Genomic DNA, 18,740 nt, shown 5'->3' on the forward strand with positions numbered 1-18,740 from the left:
CTAATTTCCCCGTGACATTATCTGTCACTTGTTCATCATCTCCGCACCGATTCCCCTACCACCCATCTGTAGTCATAATAAATTACAGTGACCCACCATTCAGCACATCTTCGGGATGTGGGTGGAAACTGGAGCACCCAAGGGAAAAGCCACATAATCTCAGCAAAAAGATGCAAACACGACGCAGATAGCGCTAGAGATGAACACAGTTATGCAATCTGTTAAGCAACCGATTACTAAGAACTAGAATCACTGCTCCACAAAAGTGGCAATGGAGCCACCAAGAATCATCGAATTTTGAAACAAAATTACAGCACAAAAGGAGGCCATTTGGTCCATCATATCTCTGTTAGCCCAAAATGTACTAGATTATTCCCACTTATTCCCGCCAGCAGCGGCCTCTGCAGCCTGTCCGCGTTTTTATTATTTTTGTCTGTGTTTTTATGTAGTGTTTGTTATTTTATGTTGGGGTGTGTGTGTGGGGGGGTGGGGGGCGGGGTGGGGAGGGGGGGGGGAAACTTTTTGAATCTCTCCCTGCACTGGAGACCCGACCTTTTCTCGTCGGGTCTCAGGCGTCGTTGAGCCCGCAACGAGGAGGGGCCTCCAACAGGAAGAGACCGGGGGACTCAGGTGTCGACTCACACGTTGCCGTCGCGGAGCTGGCCGAGTCCGGAGCGGTGGAGGAGCGCTGCTGCTGCTGATGCTGTTGCTGTTGCTGCTGCTGCTGCTGCTGCTGCTGCTGCGGAGAGTCGGAGGCTCTCTACAGGTCTGTGGACGACGGCGCCGGGAGCCCACGGCTCCCTGGAGGGAGACCGCTTTTCGGGGCTTCTGCGGCGGCGACTTCTCCCGCCCGAGTTGCGGGGTCGAAGAGCTCCTGGAGCGGGGCCTACATCACTGCCCCGCGCGGCTGGAATGGCCGCGGACTCTGCGAGCGCACACCGGGGGCTCCAACATCAAGACCCGGTGTGCGACCTCGCACCACCCGGCGTGGCTTTAATGGCCGCGGGACAATCGCCATCGCCAGCCGGGGGCTAGGACTTTGACTCTGACATCGGGGGGGGGGGGGGGAGAGTGCAGTGGAGAGAGAAGTTTATTTGGCCTTCCATCACAGCTATGTGATGGATGTTTATGTTAAATGTAATTATGTTGTGTCTGGGGTCTATTTGTGTGTAATGTATGGCTGCAGAAACGGCATTTCGTTTGGACCTCCAGGGGTCCAAATGACAATTAAATTGACTCTCTGACTCTTGACTTCCCAGCTCCTGGTTCATTGCTTTGTAAACTCAACAAATATCTGCGACTGGAGTAGGCATTAAGAAAATGAATCAAAAGTCTTCATGAAACATAGGAAAGAAAAATAAGTCATTATGATGTTTCAAGTCTTCATTCCTCTCCTCTCCATGAAAGAGATGTACTTTCTCAGGACAACATTCACGTTTTAATCTCTGACTGTGCCTGTCCGCAAGGCAGCTCAGATTGTCTGTGGTGAAGTGGCATCATACAGTGCTGATTATTTTTACTCCACATCTCTTTGAGGTCATCTCCTGGACTCTCCTCCATTGAAAGGCAGCAGCTCGCCATCAACCACTTGCACACACTGGCTGGGTTACAAGTACTGTCATTTTACCAGCTGATGAAAAATAATTTATCAACCTGCGCAAGAAGTGGCTTTAGAAGTTAAAAACAAACTGCTGGAGGAACTCAGCGGGTCAGGTAGCCTCTGTGGAAGGAATGGACAGACAATGCGGCAGGTTGAGAACCTTTTTCAGAGCTAAGTGGTTTAGAGGTTTTGACTCTGGACCTTAGAGGTTGCCTATTTCTTCATCTTCCTCCATTTATTCCTTCTTATCTTTCTCATAATGCTCCAGTATCAGCTTTTCATTTGGCCTTGAATTAGATGGTAAGCATTGAGTAGACTGTAAGCTGTGCCTTGTTAATGAGCAGAGGATGGTTGATAGAGTGCACACTGTCAATCAGCACTGAAATGTTTGCAATACTCCCTGAGTATCTCACAGTGGTGCAGCAGTCCAGTAGCTGCCTTACAGCACCAGAGACCCGGGTTCAATCCTGATTAAGGGTGCTGTCTGTACGAAGTTTGTACATTCTCCCTGTGACCGCGACTGTGAATGTGGATTTTCTCCAGGTGCCCCGGTTTCCTCCCACACTCCAAAGCTGTACAGGTTTGCAGGTTAATTGGCTTTGGTAATTTGTAATATTGTCCTTCAAATTGTGACCTAGCTGGTCGGCGCAGACTTGGTGGGCCGAATGGCCTACGCTCTCTAAAGTCTATAAACACAAAACTTTGACAATGAGGACTGAACAAACGAATTGCCATAAAAATATCCATATGCTCCATGTCTTAGAAGGCTTAATCTAGGCTTAATAATCAGGTAGAGAAACTCCTGAGGAAAGTGCACTGTGTTTTTAATTTGCCTTACCCTGCTGTGAGATTCTAACCAATTGTGGATGTTAATTCCCGGACGTCTGGTCTACAAGGTCTAGCTTTTTGCTTACTACTTGAGCTAATACTTTGGCAGTCAAAACCCTTTTCCCAGGGTGGAAATGGTCAACACTAGAGAAGGCATGGCTATATAGTGAGAGGGGGGAAAGTTTAATGAAGATGCGCAGGGCAAGATTTTACACAGAGTAGGGGCAAGGATCACATTACCAGGGGTGGTGGTGGAGGCAGATATACAAAAGTGGGGTTTGAGACTTCTAGATAGGCACATGGAAGTGGAGGGAATAGAGGGATATGGATCATGTACAGGCAGATGGGATCAGTTAAACTTGGCATTGAGTGTGGCATGTACATGGTGGGCTGATAGGCCTGTTCTACGTTCTATTTTCCATTGCTAATGATATTTTAACCAATTGGAAGGCAACTTGGGAACTGAGATGCCACTACAATTATTTTAACCTTGTGGCATGGAGAACATTGAACGTTTGAATGAAGCATCTGTGGTTACCTATAACTGTGAACCATGCACCTGGGAGAGTGTTTGTGTTTACAGTGGACATAGAGAGGGGAGAAAAATGTTTATTTAAAATTTAAAAAATCATGTTCCACTTCCACTAAGATTGAAATGTTAACTTTATTATCGCAAAGGTCACAACATCTCTAATAATGTACAGGTTCCAAGGATGTATAGGTTTGTAGGTTAATTGGTCTGGCATAAGTGTAAATTGTCCCTAGCGTGTGTTACGGTGCGGGGATCCCCGCTGATCAGTGAGGACTCAGTGGGCTGAAGGGACCATTTCCACGTTGTATCTCTAAACTAAACTAAAGGTCTCGGGTTTTTTTCAGGGATATGCTGAGCAATTCCACAAATAGCTGCTGGAATTTCACACATACATTCCAGCAAGTTCATGATTTCTGCTTAGGTGTCTGTTACTGCAAGAGTTCAGAGCTTGCTGATTAGTTTAGTTTAGAGATACAGTATGGAAATAGGTCCTTTGACCCACCGAGTCCACACCAACCATTCATCACCCCCTTTGTTATCTCAATATCGCATCCACTCCCGACACATTATGGGCAATTTACAGAGGCCAATTAGCCTCCAAACCCCCACCGTTTTGTGATGTGGGAGCAAACCAAAGCATCAGGAGAAAACACAGGTATACACAGGGAGAACATGCAGCACCCTAGGTCAGGATCTAATCCAGATCTCTGTGAAGTGGCAGCTCTACTAGCTGTGCCACTGTGCTGATGGACGTTTGCCGATGTTACTTGTGACGTTTAGCATGAATTGTGAATATTTTCCCACTACTTGAGTAACTTACGTGAGATTTAAACTGGCACAGATCATTCTTCTCCATTGGTATCATTAGGGCGGGGAAGAATGGAAGGGAAGAATTATATCTTTAGATAGACACAAGATGCTGGAGTAACTCAGTGGGTCGGGAAGCATCTTTGGAGTACAGCACCTGTGGTCAAGACCGAATCCAGGTCTCTAGAGTTGTGAGGCAACCAGTCTGAAGTCCCGACCCGAAATGTCACCTACTCAGTTTTTCCAGAGATGCTGCCTGACCCGCTGAGTTACCCCGGCATTTTGAGTCTATCCTTGGAGTAAATCAGAATCTGCAATTCCTTCCTACAATACGATCGCTTCAGATTTTGTTTGATTGTTTTAGTTTCTTTAAATGTTTTAAGTTATATTTATATTTTACCAACTTTGTTTTTTTGATAGCTTCATTAATTTTTAATAGTAATTATAATTTTCATGGTCTCACTTCCAGCATTTCCGTGTGTTAAATTTACACCTGGTGACATTAATCATTGTGCAGCATTTATCTAATGCCATCCCAATATCACTTGGAGCCCCCAAGTTCAGAAAATAAGTGTAATTTGCAGTTATAAATCAACGAGGATTGCAGGCTGTTGAGTTTTATGTTCACATGCCATTTAAATGGCCATCAAATGGCAGTTCCACACACATTAAAGACCACTCAAATTTCACACAAGATGCATAGAATGCATTCAAACTAGTAAAGAGTGCTTTTTGGAGAATATATCCATTGAATAAACCACTTAATGGGTGCTTCTGTGCTCTCTCTGTCTATGATGAGAAAGACCCTTACACAATATCCCATCAAGACTTGGTCTCCTTACCATTTTCTAGAGTTTCTGTCTCAAAGGAGGATATTAAGCAAACCATCATATGGAGCCCTGGAGTGATACAGTGTGGAAAAAGGCCGATTGTTCCATACACCCACCACCCTTTGTGTGAAAAAGTTATCCCTCAGATTCCTATAAATCTTTTCCCCTTCACCTTACAACTATGTCCTCTGGTCCTCCATTCACCTACTCTGGGCAGGAGACTGTGCATCTACCCAATATATTTCTCTCATGATTTTATGCACCGACATGTGAATTTATATTTTGCAACTTATTTTTACGTGAAATATTGGGGATAATGAGGGCACAGATGACGAATTTAGTAGTGGATAGAATGCAACAGCTTAGAATCTGGGTAATGTTACAAAGGTGGTAATAAATGGATTCAATAACTATGAACATGAGGTCAGAAGATCACCATTGCGTGAAAAAATGTCAGCATGGTTTTATTCCTAAGCATTTCCAGGAGACTATTAAAGTATGCAAGAAAGAACTGCAGATGCTGGTATAACTCGAGGGTAGACACAAAATGCTGGAGTTACAGCGGGTGAGGCAGCATCTCTGGAGAAAAGGAATAGGTGACGTTTCGGGGCGATATCCTTTTTCAGATTATTAAAGTAGGTGGTTTTTGAATTACGTTTTGCGACACTATTAAATTGTTTCTGATCAGAGATCCTTTTCCCGAAATGTTAGCTCTGTTTATCACTCCATCAGTGCTGCTTGTTCAGCTGAGCATTTCCAGCACATGACGTAGGAATGAGTAAAGTACACATTCTTTGAAGTCATTTGATCTGACCTTAAGATTGTAAAATAAAAAAACAACATGGTGATTATCTGGTCTTACTTCAAATAACATAATTGTAATATCTTTCCCATGAATAATGAATAAGGTACACTGCTCAGTTATTCCATGTCCAGGCCAATTTTTACCTTTTGTTTGACTTGAACAAACTGTGTACTTCAGACGTCAGCATCGTGGAAGATTCGAGACTGGTGAACTTCTGTTCAGACATGGATTAACTCCAAAGTACAGTGTGGAGTTGGGCGAATTTACACGGTGGCGCAGTGGGAGAGTCGGGAGAAGGCAGGCACGGGTTATTGATTGGGGACTATCAGCCATGATCACAATGAATGGCGGTGCTGGCTCGAAGGGCCGAATGGCCTCTTCCTGCACCTATGTTTCTATGTTTCTAAGTTGCTGCCTTATACAGCACCAGAGACCCGGGTTCGATTCTGACCACGGGTGCTGTCTGCGTGGAGTTTGCATGTTCTCACCGTGACCACATGCATTTTTTTTCGATATCTCTGCTTTCCTCCACCACACCAAAATCATACAGGTTTGTAAGTTAATTGGCTTGGTAAAATTGCAAATCAGCCCTAGTGTAGGATAATGTTAATGTGTGGGGATCGCTGGTCGGGGCGGACTGGGTTGGCCAAAGGGCCTGTTTCCGCGCTGTTTCTGAAAACTAAACTAAACTAAACTACACCAAGATTGTAAATTAAATAGAACAGCCGAAGTAAATAAATTGGATAGGGTGTGACAAGGATTTTGTACCCAACATAGTGTAAAACATCTTCAGAATTCAGCATTAACGTTGACTGACTAAGAGAGCAATGTTTGTTGGAAAGTGACTTACTGCAGATGAGCATTCAACTCCGGAGTTTCCTTTTACTAATCAAATTGATGTCATGGTGGGTTGGCAGTGCCTGAGCTATGCTCGCAATATGCTGTGAGGTTTTACACCACCATGCACTCCACTTCCAGGGGCCTGAAGCAAAGACGTTGGTCAATGTGTCACAGTCACAGTCATACAGCACTGAAACAGGCTCTACCCAGGCCAATCTGCCCACCTCGTCAATACCAACCAAAATGCCACATCTAAGCTAGACCCATGTGCTCGCACGATAATGCTGATTGTGCGATTTTAACCTTAATCAATTAACTAATTATAATTTAAATATTCATTCCCTGCTGAATTCAGAACAATTCTTTTTCCCTGCTAGGTAAATATTTAGCAATATTGGCAAGCTACTCTGAGTGACAAATCATTGTCTATAGAGCAGGCAAGTTTTTCATGTCATCTATTACTTGGACTTGGTTCTGTGCTTTGCCTTCTATTTAAAATGATTTGAATATCAATCAATGTATGCCAGTCACGTTTTGATTATATGTAACTCCAAATGAAGGTTTATGCTGTGAGTTACACCCTAGACACTATATTTCCATGTTCCTTTATCAGAGATTATCTTGGAGATACCTAACATATATGAGAAACTGCAGATGCTGCTTTCCAAAACTGCAGATGTTGGTTTCCAAAAAAACCCACACAAAGTGCTGGGATACATCAGTAGGTCAGGCTGCATCTCTGAGAATGTGGATAGGTGATGTTTTTAGTTGGGAACTTCTTCAGACTGATTTTTGAGTGGGGTGGGGGAAAGATAGCTAGAATAAAGGAGGAGTGGGACAGATTGTGGTAAGTAATAGGTGAACGTAAGCGAGGGGGGTTTGATAGCAACATGGTTGGACAAAGGACAGAAATGAAAAAAAAGTATGAAACAAAAGGAATGGCGAGTTGCGAATTATGAAGTTAGAGGAAGGAATGTAGGGGGGGGGGGGGGGGGGGGGGTGGGTGGGTGAGGGGGTAAATAGGTGTGAGTCCACGTGGGGCCCAGGGCAGGGAGACGTTAGCTTTCCTCCTTATATCGATGGAAAACTCAGGTTGGCATCTATTGTGATGGAGATATGGTGGGCCTGTCAGTCCATGGCCATTTATAACGCAACTCAAGCACTTTGAGCTAAATTAGATATCATACTTAAATCATTCAGAAAATAAATTGACAGAAAATAAAATAAAATAAATAAGCTTATGTGCATTGATGATTTCACTCGGTTCTCTTGTTCTTCCTCTACAGTTACAAGAGTATCGTGACACAGAGACGAGCTGGAACTGCTGTGTTTCTATGCTGGGCCATATCTATAATTGTTGGCATGATTCCCATGTTTGGATGGAACAAGTACACTGAAGTTACCCAAAGTGGAGAGAACTCCAGTCGCATGAACAATATCATTGTGTGCCAGTTTGAGACTGTAATCAGTATGGACTATATGGTCTACTTCAACTTCTTTGGTTGGGTGCTGCTACCTCTTGTACTGATCTTTGTGATCTATGTGGAGATATTTAATCTTATACGGAAACATCTGAACCAAAACATCTCAATCAACAATACTGACCCACGAAGGTACTTCGGGAAGGAGCTAAAACTCGCAAAGTCGTTGGCTCTAGTGTTGCTGTTATTTGCAATTTGTTGGCTTCCTCTACATATCATCAATTGCATTACACTATTTTGTCCTTCGTGCCACAAACCGAGTATAGTACTGTACATTGCCATCTTTCTAACACACGCAAACTCTGCTGTAAATCCCATTGTGTACGCTTTCAAGATCAACAAGTTTCGAGTGACCTTTCTCCAGATATGGAGCCATTACATTTGCTGTAACAAAGATCACAACTCAAATAACTTAAGCAGAGAACAGTTAAGAGGTAGAAGGGAACAGAGAAGTACTATGTAACTTATATACTGTACTTGAAGTAATTGCCCTGGATAATCAGATCATTATCGATGCTGAGTTCATTACATTACTATTGATTTAACTGAAAGAGCATCAGAATATTCTGACGCAAAAATAAACTTGCAAAATGACAACTGTCAAAGTCACCTGCTATCGAGCAAAGAATCTTTTTGAAACATTTAGAACATATCTGTTGAAGCTTTGACAACTCTTTGTTCCTCCTCTGTTTTTTCTTATAATTTGCTTCCTTGTCGAGCTCACAAGGTTCTCAGTTTTAGAGAAAGGCACTGAAGCACTAACATGATGATGGATTGCTGGACAACTGAGTGACGAGCAACTTTACAGAAGAAGGAGACTTTCAGCAACATGGAGCCAATTTAAATCGAAACACTGTGTAGGAAGGAACTGCAGATGCTGGTTTAAACCGAAGATAGACACAAAATGCTGGAGTAACTCAGCGGGCCAGGCAGCATCTTTGGAACCCATTCCTTCTCTCCAGAGACGCTGCCTGTCCTGCTGAGTTACTCCAGCATTTTGTCTGAATCGGAACATTGATGTATTTTAAAAGAAAGCAGAGCTTAAGGCCATAGCTGTGAATCATTTTAAAGAACATAATAGTCTGACAATATACTTTACCAGCAAATGGATTTTAATAAATTATGTACATTTTTGTGACAAAAGAATTCACTTTGCCATTCTACACAGTAAGATATAACCAGCAAGCCTTAATTTTAGTTGAAAATAAGCAAAACTATTAAGCTTGTATTTTAAATTGGCATCATAATCCTTATCAACATGCTAAAAGACAGAAAACAGTTTTTGACCTCAAATTTGCACTGGCATTGGTGAATATTAGCTGTGTTGATGTTACTGTACGTATGTATATATCTTGCTGCCGAAAACAGAGTTTGTAAAAAACAACATGTATATGATATTCTTCTATATTTAATTTGAGTTACTACATTCTGATGCAGGAGAGTAAAGGCAAACTTGAACTATTTCCATGTATATATTAAATGTTTAGCATTGTATCACTTCATACACATGCTCCCAATATGATCAACTGTTTATTTTCACTCCAAATTGCTTTTCATTTACTTAATTCATACATTATCTCTGGAAATGATAGCAAAAATAACATATTAAAAAATGTAATATGTTATTATAAATAATTTGATGCCCATCCTTAGTTACCCTTGAGAAGATCGATTTGATGTTTCCAGTGATGGGGGAGTTTAAACTCAAAGGGCGCAGTGTCAGAATAAAAGGACACATCTCCAAAATGAAGATGAGGAGGAACCTCTTTAGCCGGAGGGTGGTGAATCTGTGGAATTCAAGAAAACGGAATTACAGACCAGTTAGCCTGACTTCGGTGGTGGGAAAGATGCTGGGGTCAATTATTAAAGAGGTAATAATGGGGCATTTGGATAGCAGTAAAATGATTAGTCGAAGCCAACATGGATTTATGAAAGGGAATCTTCTGGAATTTTTTGAGGATGTGACAAGTAAAATGGATGAAGTGGATAAAGACTTTCAGAAAGCCTTTGAACTGGACAGAAAGCCCGCACTGGAGACTGGTGACTAAAATTAGAGCACATGGTATTGGGGGTAGGGTGTTGACAAGGATAGAAAATTGGTTGGCAGACAGGAAGCAAAGAGTAGGAGTGACGGGTCCTTTTCAGAATGGCAGGCAGTGGCGAGTGGAGTGCCGCAAGGCTCAGTACCATGCTGCATACCATATATATTACCATATATATTAATGATTTGGAAGAGGGAATTAGGAGCAACACTAGCAAGTTTGCAGATGACACAAAGCTGGGTGGCAGTGTGAACTGTGAAGAGGATGTTAAGAGGTTGTAGGGTGACCTGGACAGGTTGAGTGAGTGGGCAGATGTGTGGCAGATGCAGTATAATATAGATACATGTGAGGTTATCCACTTTGGTGGCAAAAACAAGGGGGCAGATTATTATCTCAATGGGGTTAGGTTAGGTAAGGGGAGGTGCAGCGAGACCTGGGTGTCCTTGTACACCGGTCACTGAAAGTTGGCGTGCAGGTACAGCAGGCAGTGAAGAAAGCTAATGGAATGTTGGCCTTCATAACAAGAAGATTTCAGTATAGGAGTAAAGAGGTTCTTCTGCAGTTGTATAGGGCTCTGGTAAGACCACACCTGGAGTATTGTGTACAGTTTTGGTCTCCTGATTTGAGGAAGGACATCCTTGTGATTGAGGCAGTGCAGCGTAGGTTCACGAGATTGATCCCTGGGATGACGGGACTGTCATATGAGGAAAGATTGAAAAGACTAGGCTTGTATTCACTGGAGTTTAGAAGGATATAGACAATAGGTGCAGGAGTAGGCCATTTGGCCCTTCGAGCCAGCACCGCCATTCAATGTGACCATGGCTGATCATCCCCAATCAGTACCCCGTTCCTGCCTTTTCCCCATATCCCCTGACTCCGCTATTTGTAAGAGCCCTATCTAGCCCTCTCTTGAAAGCGGGGGATCTTATAGAAACATATAAAATTATAAAAGGACTGGACAAGCGAGATGCAGGAAAAAATGTTCCCAATGTTGGGCATGTCCAGAACCAGGGGCCACGGTCTACGAATAAAGGGGAGGCCATTTAAGACTGAGGTGAGAAAAAACTTTTCACCCGGAGAGTTGTGAAATTCCCTGCCACAGAGGGCAGTGGAGGCCAAATCACTGGATGGATTTAAGAGAGAGTTAGATAGAGCTCTAGGGGCTAGTGGGATCAAGGGGTATGGGGAGATGGCATTGATTGGGTTGATCAACCATTTTGGTTGATCAACGAGTTATTGATTGGGGATGATCAACCATGATCACAATGAAAGGCGGTGCTAGCTTGAAGGGCCGAATGGCCTCCTCCTGCACCTATTTTCTATGTTTCTATATAACTCCGAAGTCTTTTGGTCGATGGTTTTATCTTTCAATTGTTGTGATGAAGGTACTTATTGCAATATTTTCTTTGGACACTGCTACAACACTTGGTATCGATTATTAATATTGTTCATTCTGATTGTACTACTGAAAATATTTTCATCTGCAATGCTTTTCCAAAAATCATTATCAGCAAATTCTTACCATCTCTCTTTGAAATCATTATTTCTCTTTGAGTTTCAGTTCCTCCATTGCTGGCATTGCAACTGGAGTGAACACAACAGGGTAAAACTGCCCAGTAGAAGCCTTGAATAGAAGCCACATAATCGGTCATATCAAGGTTGTTGGCATTTGGCGTTCCATGGATATTTAGAATATTCAGGATATTTAGGGACCCTAAAGAGTAAGTTAAATGAAGGAATGAAAGGAAAGTAAAGATGCTTGGAATCGGTAATATAAACAGAAAATTGCAAAGAAAGCAAATGAAACAGCATTGGACAACGTAGCATGGAGAGGGCCCTTCAGCCCACCATGATCATGCTGTCCATCGAATGCACGTCCATACCAGTTCCATGTTATCTCATTTTCGCATCGACTTCCTGCACACTAGGGGCAATTTACAATCTCCAATTAACATACAAACATGCTCATCTTCGGAATGTGGGAACTGGAACCCCCAGAGGAAACTCTTGCAGTCACAGGGAGAATTCACACAGACAGCACCTGAGGTGAGGATCGAACCCGGGTCCCTGGTGCTGTGAGGCAGCTGCTCTACCAGCCGCGCTACTTAGCAAAGCTGATCTAACGTAAGAAATATAGAAACATAGAAAATAGGTGCAGGAGTAGGCCATTCGGCTCTTTGAGTCAGCGCCACCATTCAATATGATCATGGCTGATCATCCAAAATCAGTACCCCGTTCCGGCTTTTTCCCCGTATCCCTTGATTCCCTTTAGCCCTAAGAGCTAAATCTAACTCTCTTGAAGAGACACAGTTAATGAATTATATTGCAAAAATTATAAGTGCCTTCCTCTTCACCAATGCCACCGGTTCAGGAAAGGCATATATTATCCGCAAAATGATTCAGTGGAATCTGTTGAATATTAGATATGGGAATGACTGACCTTAAGTTCTCTCCTACTCCTACACACTGGTTTATATAGAGATGTCAATAGCCACTGTCATAATAAGAATTACTTTCATCCCTCATTACCTGCTGATAATTATATTTCATGTAATATTTTCTCCACCTTTATATATTTGGGTTTGAGCCTCACTTTGTTACAGATCAAACTAAAAAATGTCTGACATCAATTCATTGACAGTCAAATGCATCTCTTTAAAAATTCAAACGTAAAGTATCCTATGCAGAAGGTTTTAGTTTAGATTCAGAACTTGTGTTATGTTGGCTGATTTCAATCTGAGCAGCATAAAGGTGTTCCAATTAACTTTGGCATCCGTCCGTAAAAGAGGTTGAAAAATCAGACACGTTTCAGTTTAGTTGAGTTTAGCTTATTGTCACCTGTACCAAGGTACAATGAAAAGCTTCTTGTTGTGTGCTATCCAGTCAGTGGAAAGACTATACACGGTTACAATCAAGCCGTTCACAGTGTACAGATGCAGAATAAAGGGAGTAACATTTAGTGCAAGATAGCCTGAGGGTCTCCAATGAGGCAGATGGTAGCTCTGGTCCACTGTCTAGTTGGTGATAGGATGGTTCAGTTGCCTGAGAACAGCTGGGAAAAAACTGTCCCTGTATCTGGAGGTGTACGTTTTCATACTTCTGTACCTCTTGCCTGATGGGAGAGGGGAGAAGAGGGAGTGACCAGGGTGAGACTCATCCTTGATTATGCTGGTAGCCTTAACGAGGCAGCACGGTGTAGATGGAATCAATGGAAGGGAGGTTGGTTTGCGCGATGGTCCGGGCTGCGACCAAAATTCATTGGAATTTCTTGTGGACTTGAATGGAGCTGTTCCCAAACCATGCAGTGATGCATCCCGATAAAATGCTAGTCTCTATTTTTGCTTATTAACCAATGACTCATGTTGAACCACCGTCATGTGGTTAATGGTGCGAGAAACACTGGGGTGCTTGCCTAGTGAGATAATGCCCACTTATTTGCAGTCTAGTCTGCAATTGTGAAATATTTATGTGAAATACCAGATCATTGTTGGTTCCTGCAGAATAATATGTCAAGAATCAGTTCCAGGAATGAAACCTAGCTTTCTGCAATCTAGCACTATGCCTCCATCCTTAATAGGATAATGGATTTCCTTTAAAAATAAATTCTTCTTTTAGAGAGAAATCAAGTGATCTGCAAATGTAGAGGTTAGGCTTCATGAGAGAATGTTCTAAAGAACTACACATTCTAACGCACGGTCATTAACAATTCAATTTAAAAAAATCCGGTTATTTAAAGATTTTTGAAATCAATAATTTGTTGGTCTCTGCAATTTTGAAATAAAATCTGCGCACAATATATATTCTAGGGAAGATGGCAAATCTATTTTATGTGTCAGTAACCTCACAAAAATACTTTATTGACTTCAGAGGAATCTCTTTTATCTTTCTATTGTTGCAGTTGCAGCTTTACGAGGAAGAAAGTCAGAGTGAGAAGCAAAGTGATGGTTTGACATTCCTCAATGTTCCCCATAAATCTAGATGTGAATTCAGGGTATCCCTTTTGTGATATAGACAACTGTGAATAAGTTCCACTGCATTAAATTAATTTTAACGATGGCAACTTGAGAAATGAATGAATATGCTTGAATTTTGCAATTTAGCAGATGTCAATGCCATGATTTCAAAACCGGGCATTCATAGGCTTTATAGCATCTGAAACACTTGTGAATATTAAGGGTTCGTATTAACCTGTTTTCCTTTTCAATCATTTTCTAAAATTAAATGGATGTGATACTGGCTGTAGTGTTTCATACTATTTCATCTCCATAAAATTGACAGTTTTTATTGGGGCAATGTAAAGTAGAACTGACCTTGTTGAAAGATTATCACTAGATAGTGGCTGTTTAACAGTGAAATTCCTGCAAAGCAGGAAATACAGGAAACATTTATACAATAGTGCAGTCATTTTGCTGGGAAATCGAGTCATTTTTTGGGAGGAACATGCATTCTTATTGTTAATGTTGTTGTTGATCAATACCAAATAAAATGCATTATTGGCTATTCTTGGATCAAGAGTCAAGAGAGAGTCAAGAGTGGATACAAGCAGCTGAAGGTTTACTAAATCAACACAAAGTGCTGCAGTAACTCCGCAGGTCAAGCATCATCTCCTAAGCACATGGATGGGTGACATATCGAGTTAGGACCCTTCTTTATAAGGGTCAGGACCCTTCCTCAGATTGGCACGTCTGATAAAGGCTGGTCTGAAGAAAGGTCCCGATCAGAAACGTCATCTATCCACATGTTCTCCAGCCGATTATGCCGCACCCACTGAGTTACTCCAGCACTATGTGTCTTTTTTTGAGTCATGAGTGTTTAATTGTCATATGTACCAATAATGGAACAATAAAATTCATACTTGCAGCAGCATAGAAGGCCTGTAAAACACAATATACAAAGGTAATATGTAATAAAAGAAAAATTCAATAAATTAATACCTCTAATAATTGTGCAAAAATAAATGCCCCATCTTTAGTGCAACCAGAGATAGTCTATAGTTCATAGTTGAGGTTAGTGTTGTGTAATGTTCAAGAGCCTGATGTTCAAGAAGCTATTCTTGAATATGGCGTTCACATTTTCATACAGTGCATTCAGAATATTCAGACCCCTTCACTTTTTCCACATTTTGTTATGTTACAGCCTTATTTTAAAATGGATTAAATCCATTTTTTTTATCATCAATCTACACACAATAATTTTGCAATAATTAAAAAGAAATAACTGATATATCACATTTACATAAGTATTCAGACCTTTTGCTATGATACTCAAAATTAAGCTTGGGTTCATCCTGTTTCCAGTGATTATCCTTGAGATGTTTCTACCACTTGATTGGAGTCCACCAGTGGTAAATTAAATTGATTGGACATGATTTGGAAAGACACACATCTGGCTGTATAAGGTCCCACGGTTGACAGTGCATGTCAGAGCAAAAACCAAGCCATGAAGACAAAGAAATTGTCTGTAGATCTCCGAGACAGGATTGTGTCGAGACACAGATCTGGGGAACGGTATAAAACAATTTTGCCAGCATTGTTGGTCCCGAAGAGCACAGTGGCTTCCATCATTCTTAAATAGAAGAACTTTGGAACCACCAGGACTCCTCATAGAGCTGGCCGCCTGACCAAACCGAGCAATCGGGGGAGAAGGGCCTTGGTCAGGGAGGTGACCAAAAACCCAATGGTCACTCTGAGAGAGCTCCAGAAGCCAACTATATCTGCAGCACTTCACCAATCAGGCCTTTATGGTAGAGTGGCCAGACGGAAGCCACTCCTCAGTAAAAGGCACATGACAGCCTGCTTGGAGTTTGCCAAAAGATACAAGATACAAGATACAAGATACATTTAATTGTCATTTGGACCCCTGCCAAACGAAATGCCGTTTCTGCATGAGATAATTTACATAAACATCCATCACATAGCTGTGATGGATGGCCAAATAAACTTATCTCCACTGCACTCTACCCCATCCCCCCCCCCCCCCCCCCTTTCAGAGTCAAAGTCAAAGCCCCCCGGCTGGCGATGGCCAATTGTCATCAGCCACGTCTGGTGCGAGGTCGCACACCGGGTCTTGGTGTTAGAGCCCCCGGCGTGCGCTCGCAGAGTCCCGTGGCCAATACCAACCCGCGCAGTGAAGTGATGTTGGCCCGCTCCAGGAGCTCTTCAACCCCGCATCATGCGGGAGAAGTCGCCGTTGCGAGAGCCCTGAAAAGCGGTCTCCCTCCAGGAACCCGCGGGCTGGGCCGACGTCCACAGTTGATGGTCGAGGGAAAGCAGCAGCAGCAGCAGCGCTCCTCCACCGCAACCCGCTCCGGACTACAGAGAGATCCGGTTGATGTCGACCAGAGTCCCCGCTCCAGTTGGAGGCGTTCCTCGTTGCACCCCAACGATCAAACCCGACGAGAAAAGGTGGGGTGGGGAGAGATTTTAAAAGTTCCCCTCCCTCCAACACCCCCCCCACACACACACCCCAACAAAAAATAACAAAAACTACATAAAAAAACATAGACAGAAAAAAATAAACGCGGACAGACTGCAGCTTCGCATGAGAAACAAGTTCTCTGGTCTGATCCCAAGATTGAGTTTGGCCTAAATGCCAAGCATCAGGTCTGGAGGAAACCAGATCTGAACATCTCCTGGCCAGGAAGCATGGTGGCAAATCATGCTGTGGGGATGTTTTTCAGCGGCAGGAACTGGGAGACGCTCCCCATCCAAAATGACAGAGCTTGTGAGAATCTGCAGAGAGTTCTGGACCTCAGACTGGGCGGAGGTTCACCTTCCAACAGGACAACGAAATTACCAGCCAAGACAATACAGGAGTGGCCAAGCTTCGAACAGGTATCTGAAAATAGCTGTGCATTGACGCTCCCCATCCAACCTGACAGAACTTGAGAGGATCTGCAGAGAAGAATGGAAGAAATTACCCAAATACAGGTGTGCCAAGCTTGCAGCACCATACCCAAGAAGACTTGAGGCTGCAATCGTTGCCAAAGGTGCCTCAGCAAAGTACTGAGTAAAGGGTCTGAATACTTATGTAAATGCGATATTTCAGTTATTTATTTTTATTTACATTGCAAAAATTTCTAAACACCTGTTTTTGCTTTATGGGGTATTGTGCGTAGATTGATGATACCAACAATGAATTGAATCCATTTTAGATTAAGGCTGTAACGTAACAAAATGTCGAAAAGGTGAAGGGGGCTGAATACTTTCTGAATGCACTGTATACCTATTCCTGGTGGTAGGAGTGAAATGAATGTGTGGCAGGTAGTGTGGGTCTTTGATGAAGCTGGCCGTCGTTTTGAGGCAGCATCTCCTATACATCCCTTTATTGGTGGCGGTCAGTACCAGTGATGGACCGAGCTGTCCACCATTCTTTGTGATTTCCTTTATCAATCACAATCACAATCACAATCACAATCAGTTTTACTCGTCACATTGCACATAAAGTGCAAGTGAAATGAATTTGCCAGCAGCGGTACAATGATAAAGAAACACACAAAAACACACTAAAAATTTAACACAAACATTCCTAGGCCTTTGAGTTGCATTACTATAGTAAAGGACTTATAGCCAGTCCAGCTTTGGAACCCGACCAAATATGGCGCCTATGTTTTTTTCTAACTTACCTGTCATCCTCAGGGTTCCAACTCATACCATTCTACCAAGATGCCGCTGCCAAGCATTGTACTCATCCATCCTCCTTTCTCTCATCTCCAGCCACTCCACAATCCAAAATATGGCCCTGACATCCATTCCCACACTAATCCCCTTCTCCCCTCTCCGCCTCTCCCCCATGGACCAGAATCACTCTGCCCTCACCCCACCTTCACCACTACCAATACCAGGAGGAATCCATGACCTGCACAGCAAAATACTGTGGCGAACACAAATTGCTGGAATAACTCAGTCGACCAGGCGGCCTCTGTGGAGAGAATGAAGGGACAATATATTGGCTCAAGCCTCTTCAAGTTGGACACATGCTGACTGATCTGCTGAGTTCCTCCAGCACTTTGTGTTTTGCTCAAGATTCCAGCATCTGCAGTTTCTTGTGCGGCGGAGAGATGGCAATTATTAATGGTCAGGCTCTGACGTGAAACACAGTGAATCTTTAGCACACTTTTGATTGCCTAGACCAATTTCTAAACCTCTAGGTTTTCTATTGATTGTTAAGAATGTAGTTGGTGAATTTGTTAAAAATATTCCTTAATCCGTCATACACAAGCCAGCTAAAAACTAACATGTGATGACAAGTTTCCTTTCATCGTGCCTATGAATATCTGAAATAGTCTGAGGTATTTGTGCACGCTGTGTTAACAGTATCACAGTGGGCTCGCTCCATTATCAGGGCTTTATAACACAATGTGTCCTTGCCTTTGTGCGAGCTACTTGAATGACATCTCAACAAATGCACTTCAAAGCTTTTTTTAATTTTCTTCTGTTACATTATAAGAATAAAGTTTTAATCAAAATTAGAAAAATAATTTACGATCGAGATAAAATGAATGCTGCTGCTTAGTTGATTCTTTGAAGTAGTAATTCTTCAAGCGATAAATGTCTGTTTGTTTTATGACCAGCGACACTATACCTCATTCAAAGAGAGGAATGAAAAATTCATACGACTATGATGACCATTAATTACAATAAGAGATAAGATTTAAGAGTGATCCCACACAATGATAGTTTTGAAGAACGAACAAGAAGCAATTACAACCATTATTGTCAAAAATACACTTGGCCCTTCAGCTAGATCATAACACTAATGGCCCTGTCCCACTTAGGAAACCTGAAAGGAAACCTCTGGAGACTTTGCGCCCCACCCAAGGTTTCCGTGCAGTTCCCGGAGGTTGCAGGTGGTTGCCGGAGGTTGCAGGTAGTGGAAGCAGGTAGGGAGACTAACAAAATCCTCCGGGAACCGCACGGAAACCTTGGGTGGGGCGCAAAGTCTCCAGAGGTTTCCTAAGTGGGACAGGGGCATAA

At 42.6% G+C, this 18,740-nt stretch overlaps 1 protein-coding gene across 1 annotated transcript in view; it reads left to right on the forward strand.

Annotated features, from left to right (window-relative positions):
- The window catches only part of LOC129708642 (adenosine receptor A1-like), an 84,976-nt gene extending 70,263 nt beyond the window's left edge, over positions 1-14,713 (forward strand). The window contains exon 2 of the mRNA XM_055654528.1: positions 7,529-14,713. Within this exon, the coding sequence (XP_055510503.1) occupies positions 7,529-8,186 (658 nt within the window). The 3' untranslated portion in view covers positions 8,187-14,713. The remainder of the gene's footprint in view (positions 1-7,528) is intronic.
- The last annotated feature ends 4,027 nt before the right edge of the window (positions 14,714-18,740 follow it).

This window comes from Leucoraja erinacea, chromosome 24, assembly GCF_028641065.1.
Source record: "Leucoraja erinacea ecotype New England chromosome 24, Leri_hhj_1, whole genome shotgun sequence".
Classification (NCBI taxonomy): Eukaryota; Metazoa; Chordata; class Chondrichthyes; order Rajiformes; family Rajidae; genus Leucoraja; species Leucoraja erinaceus.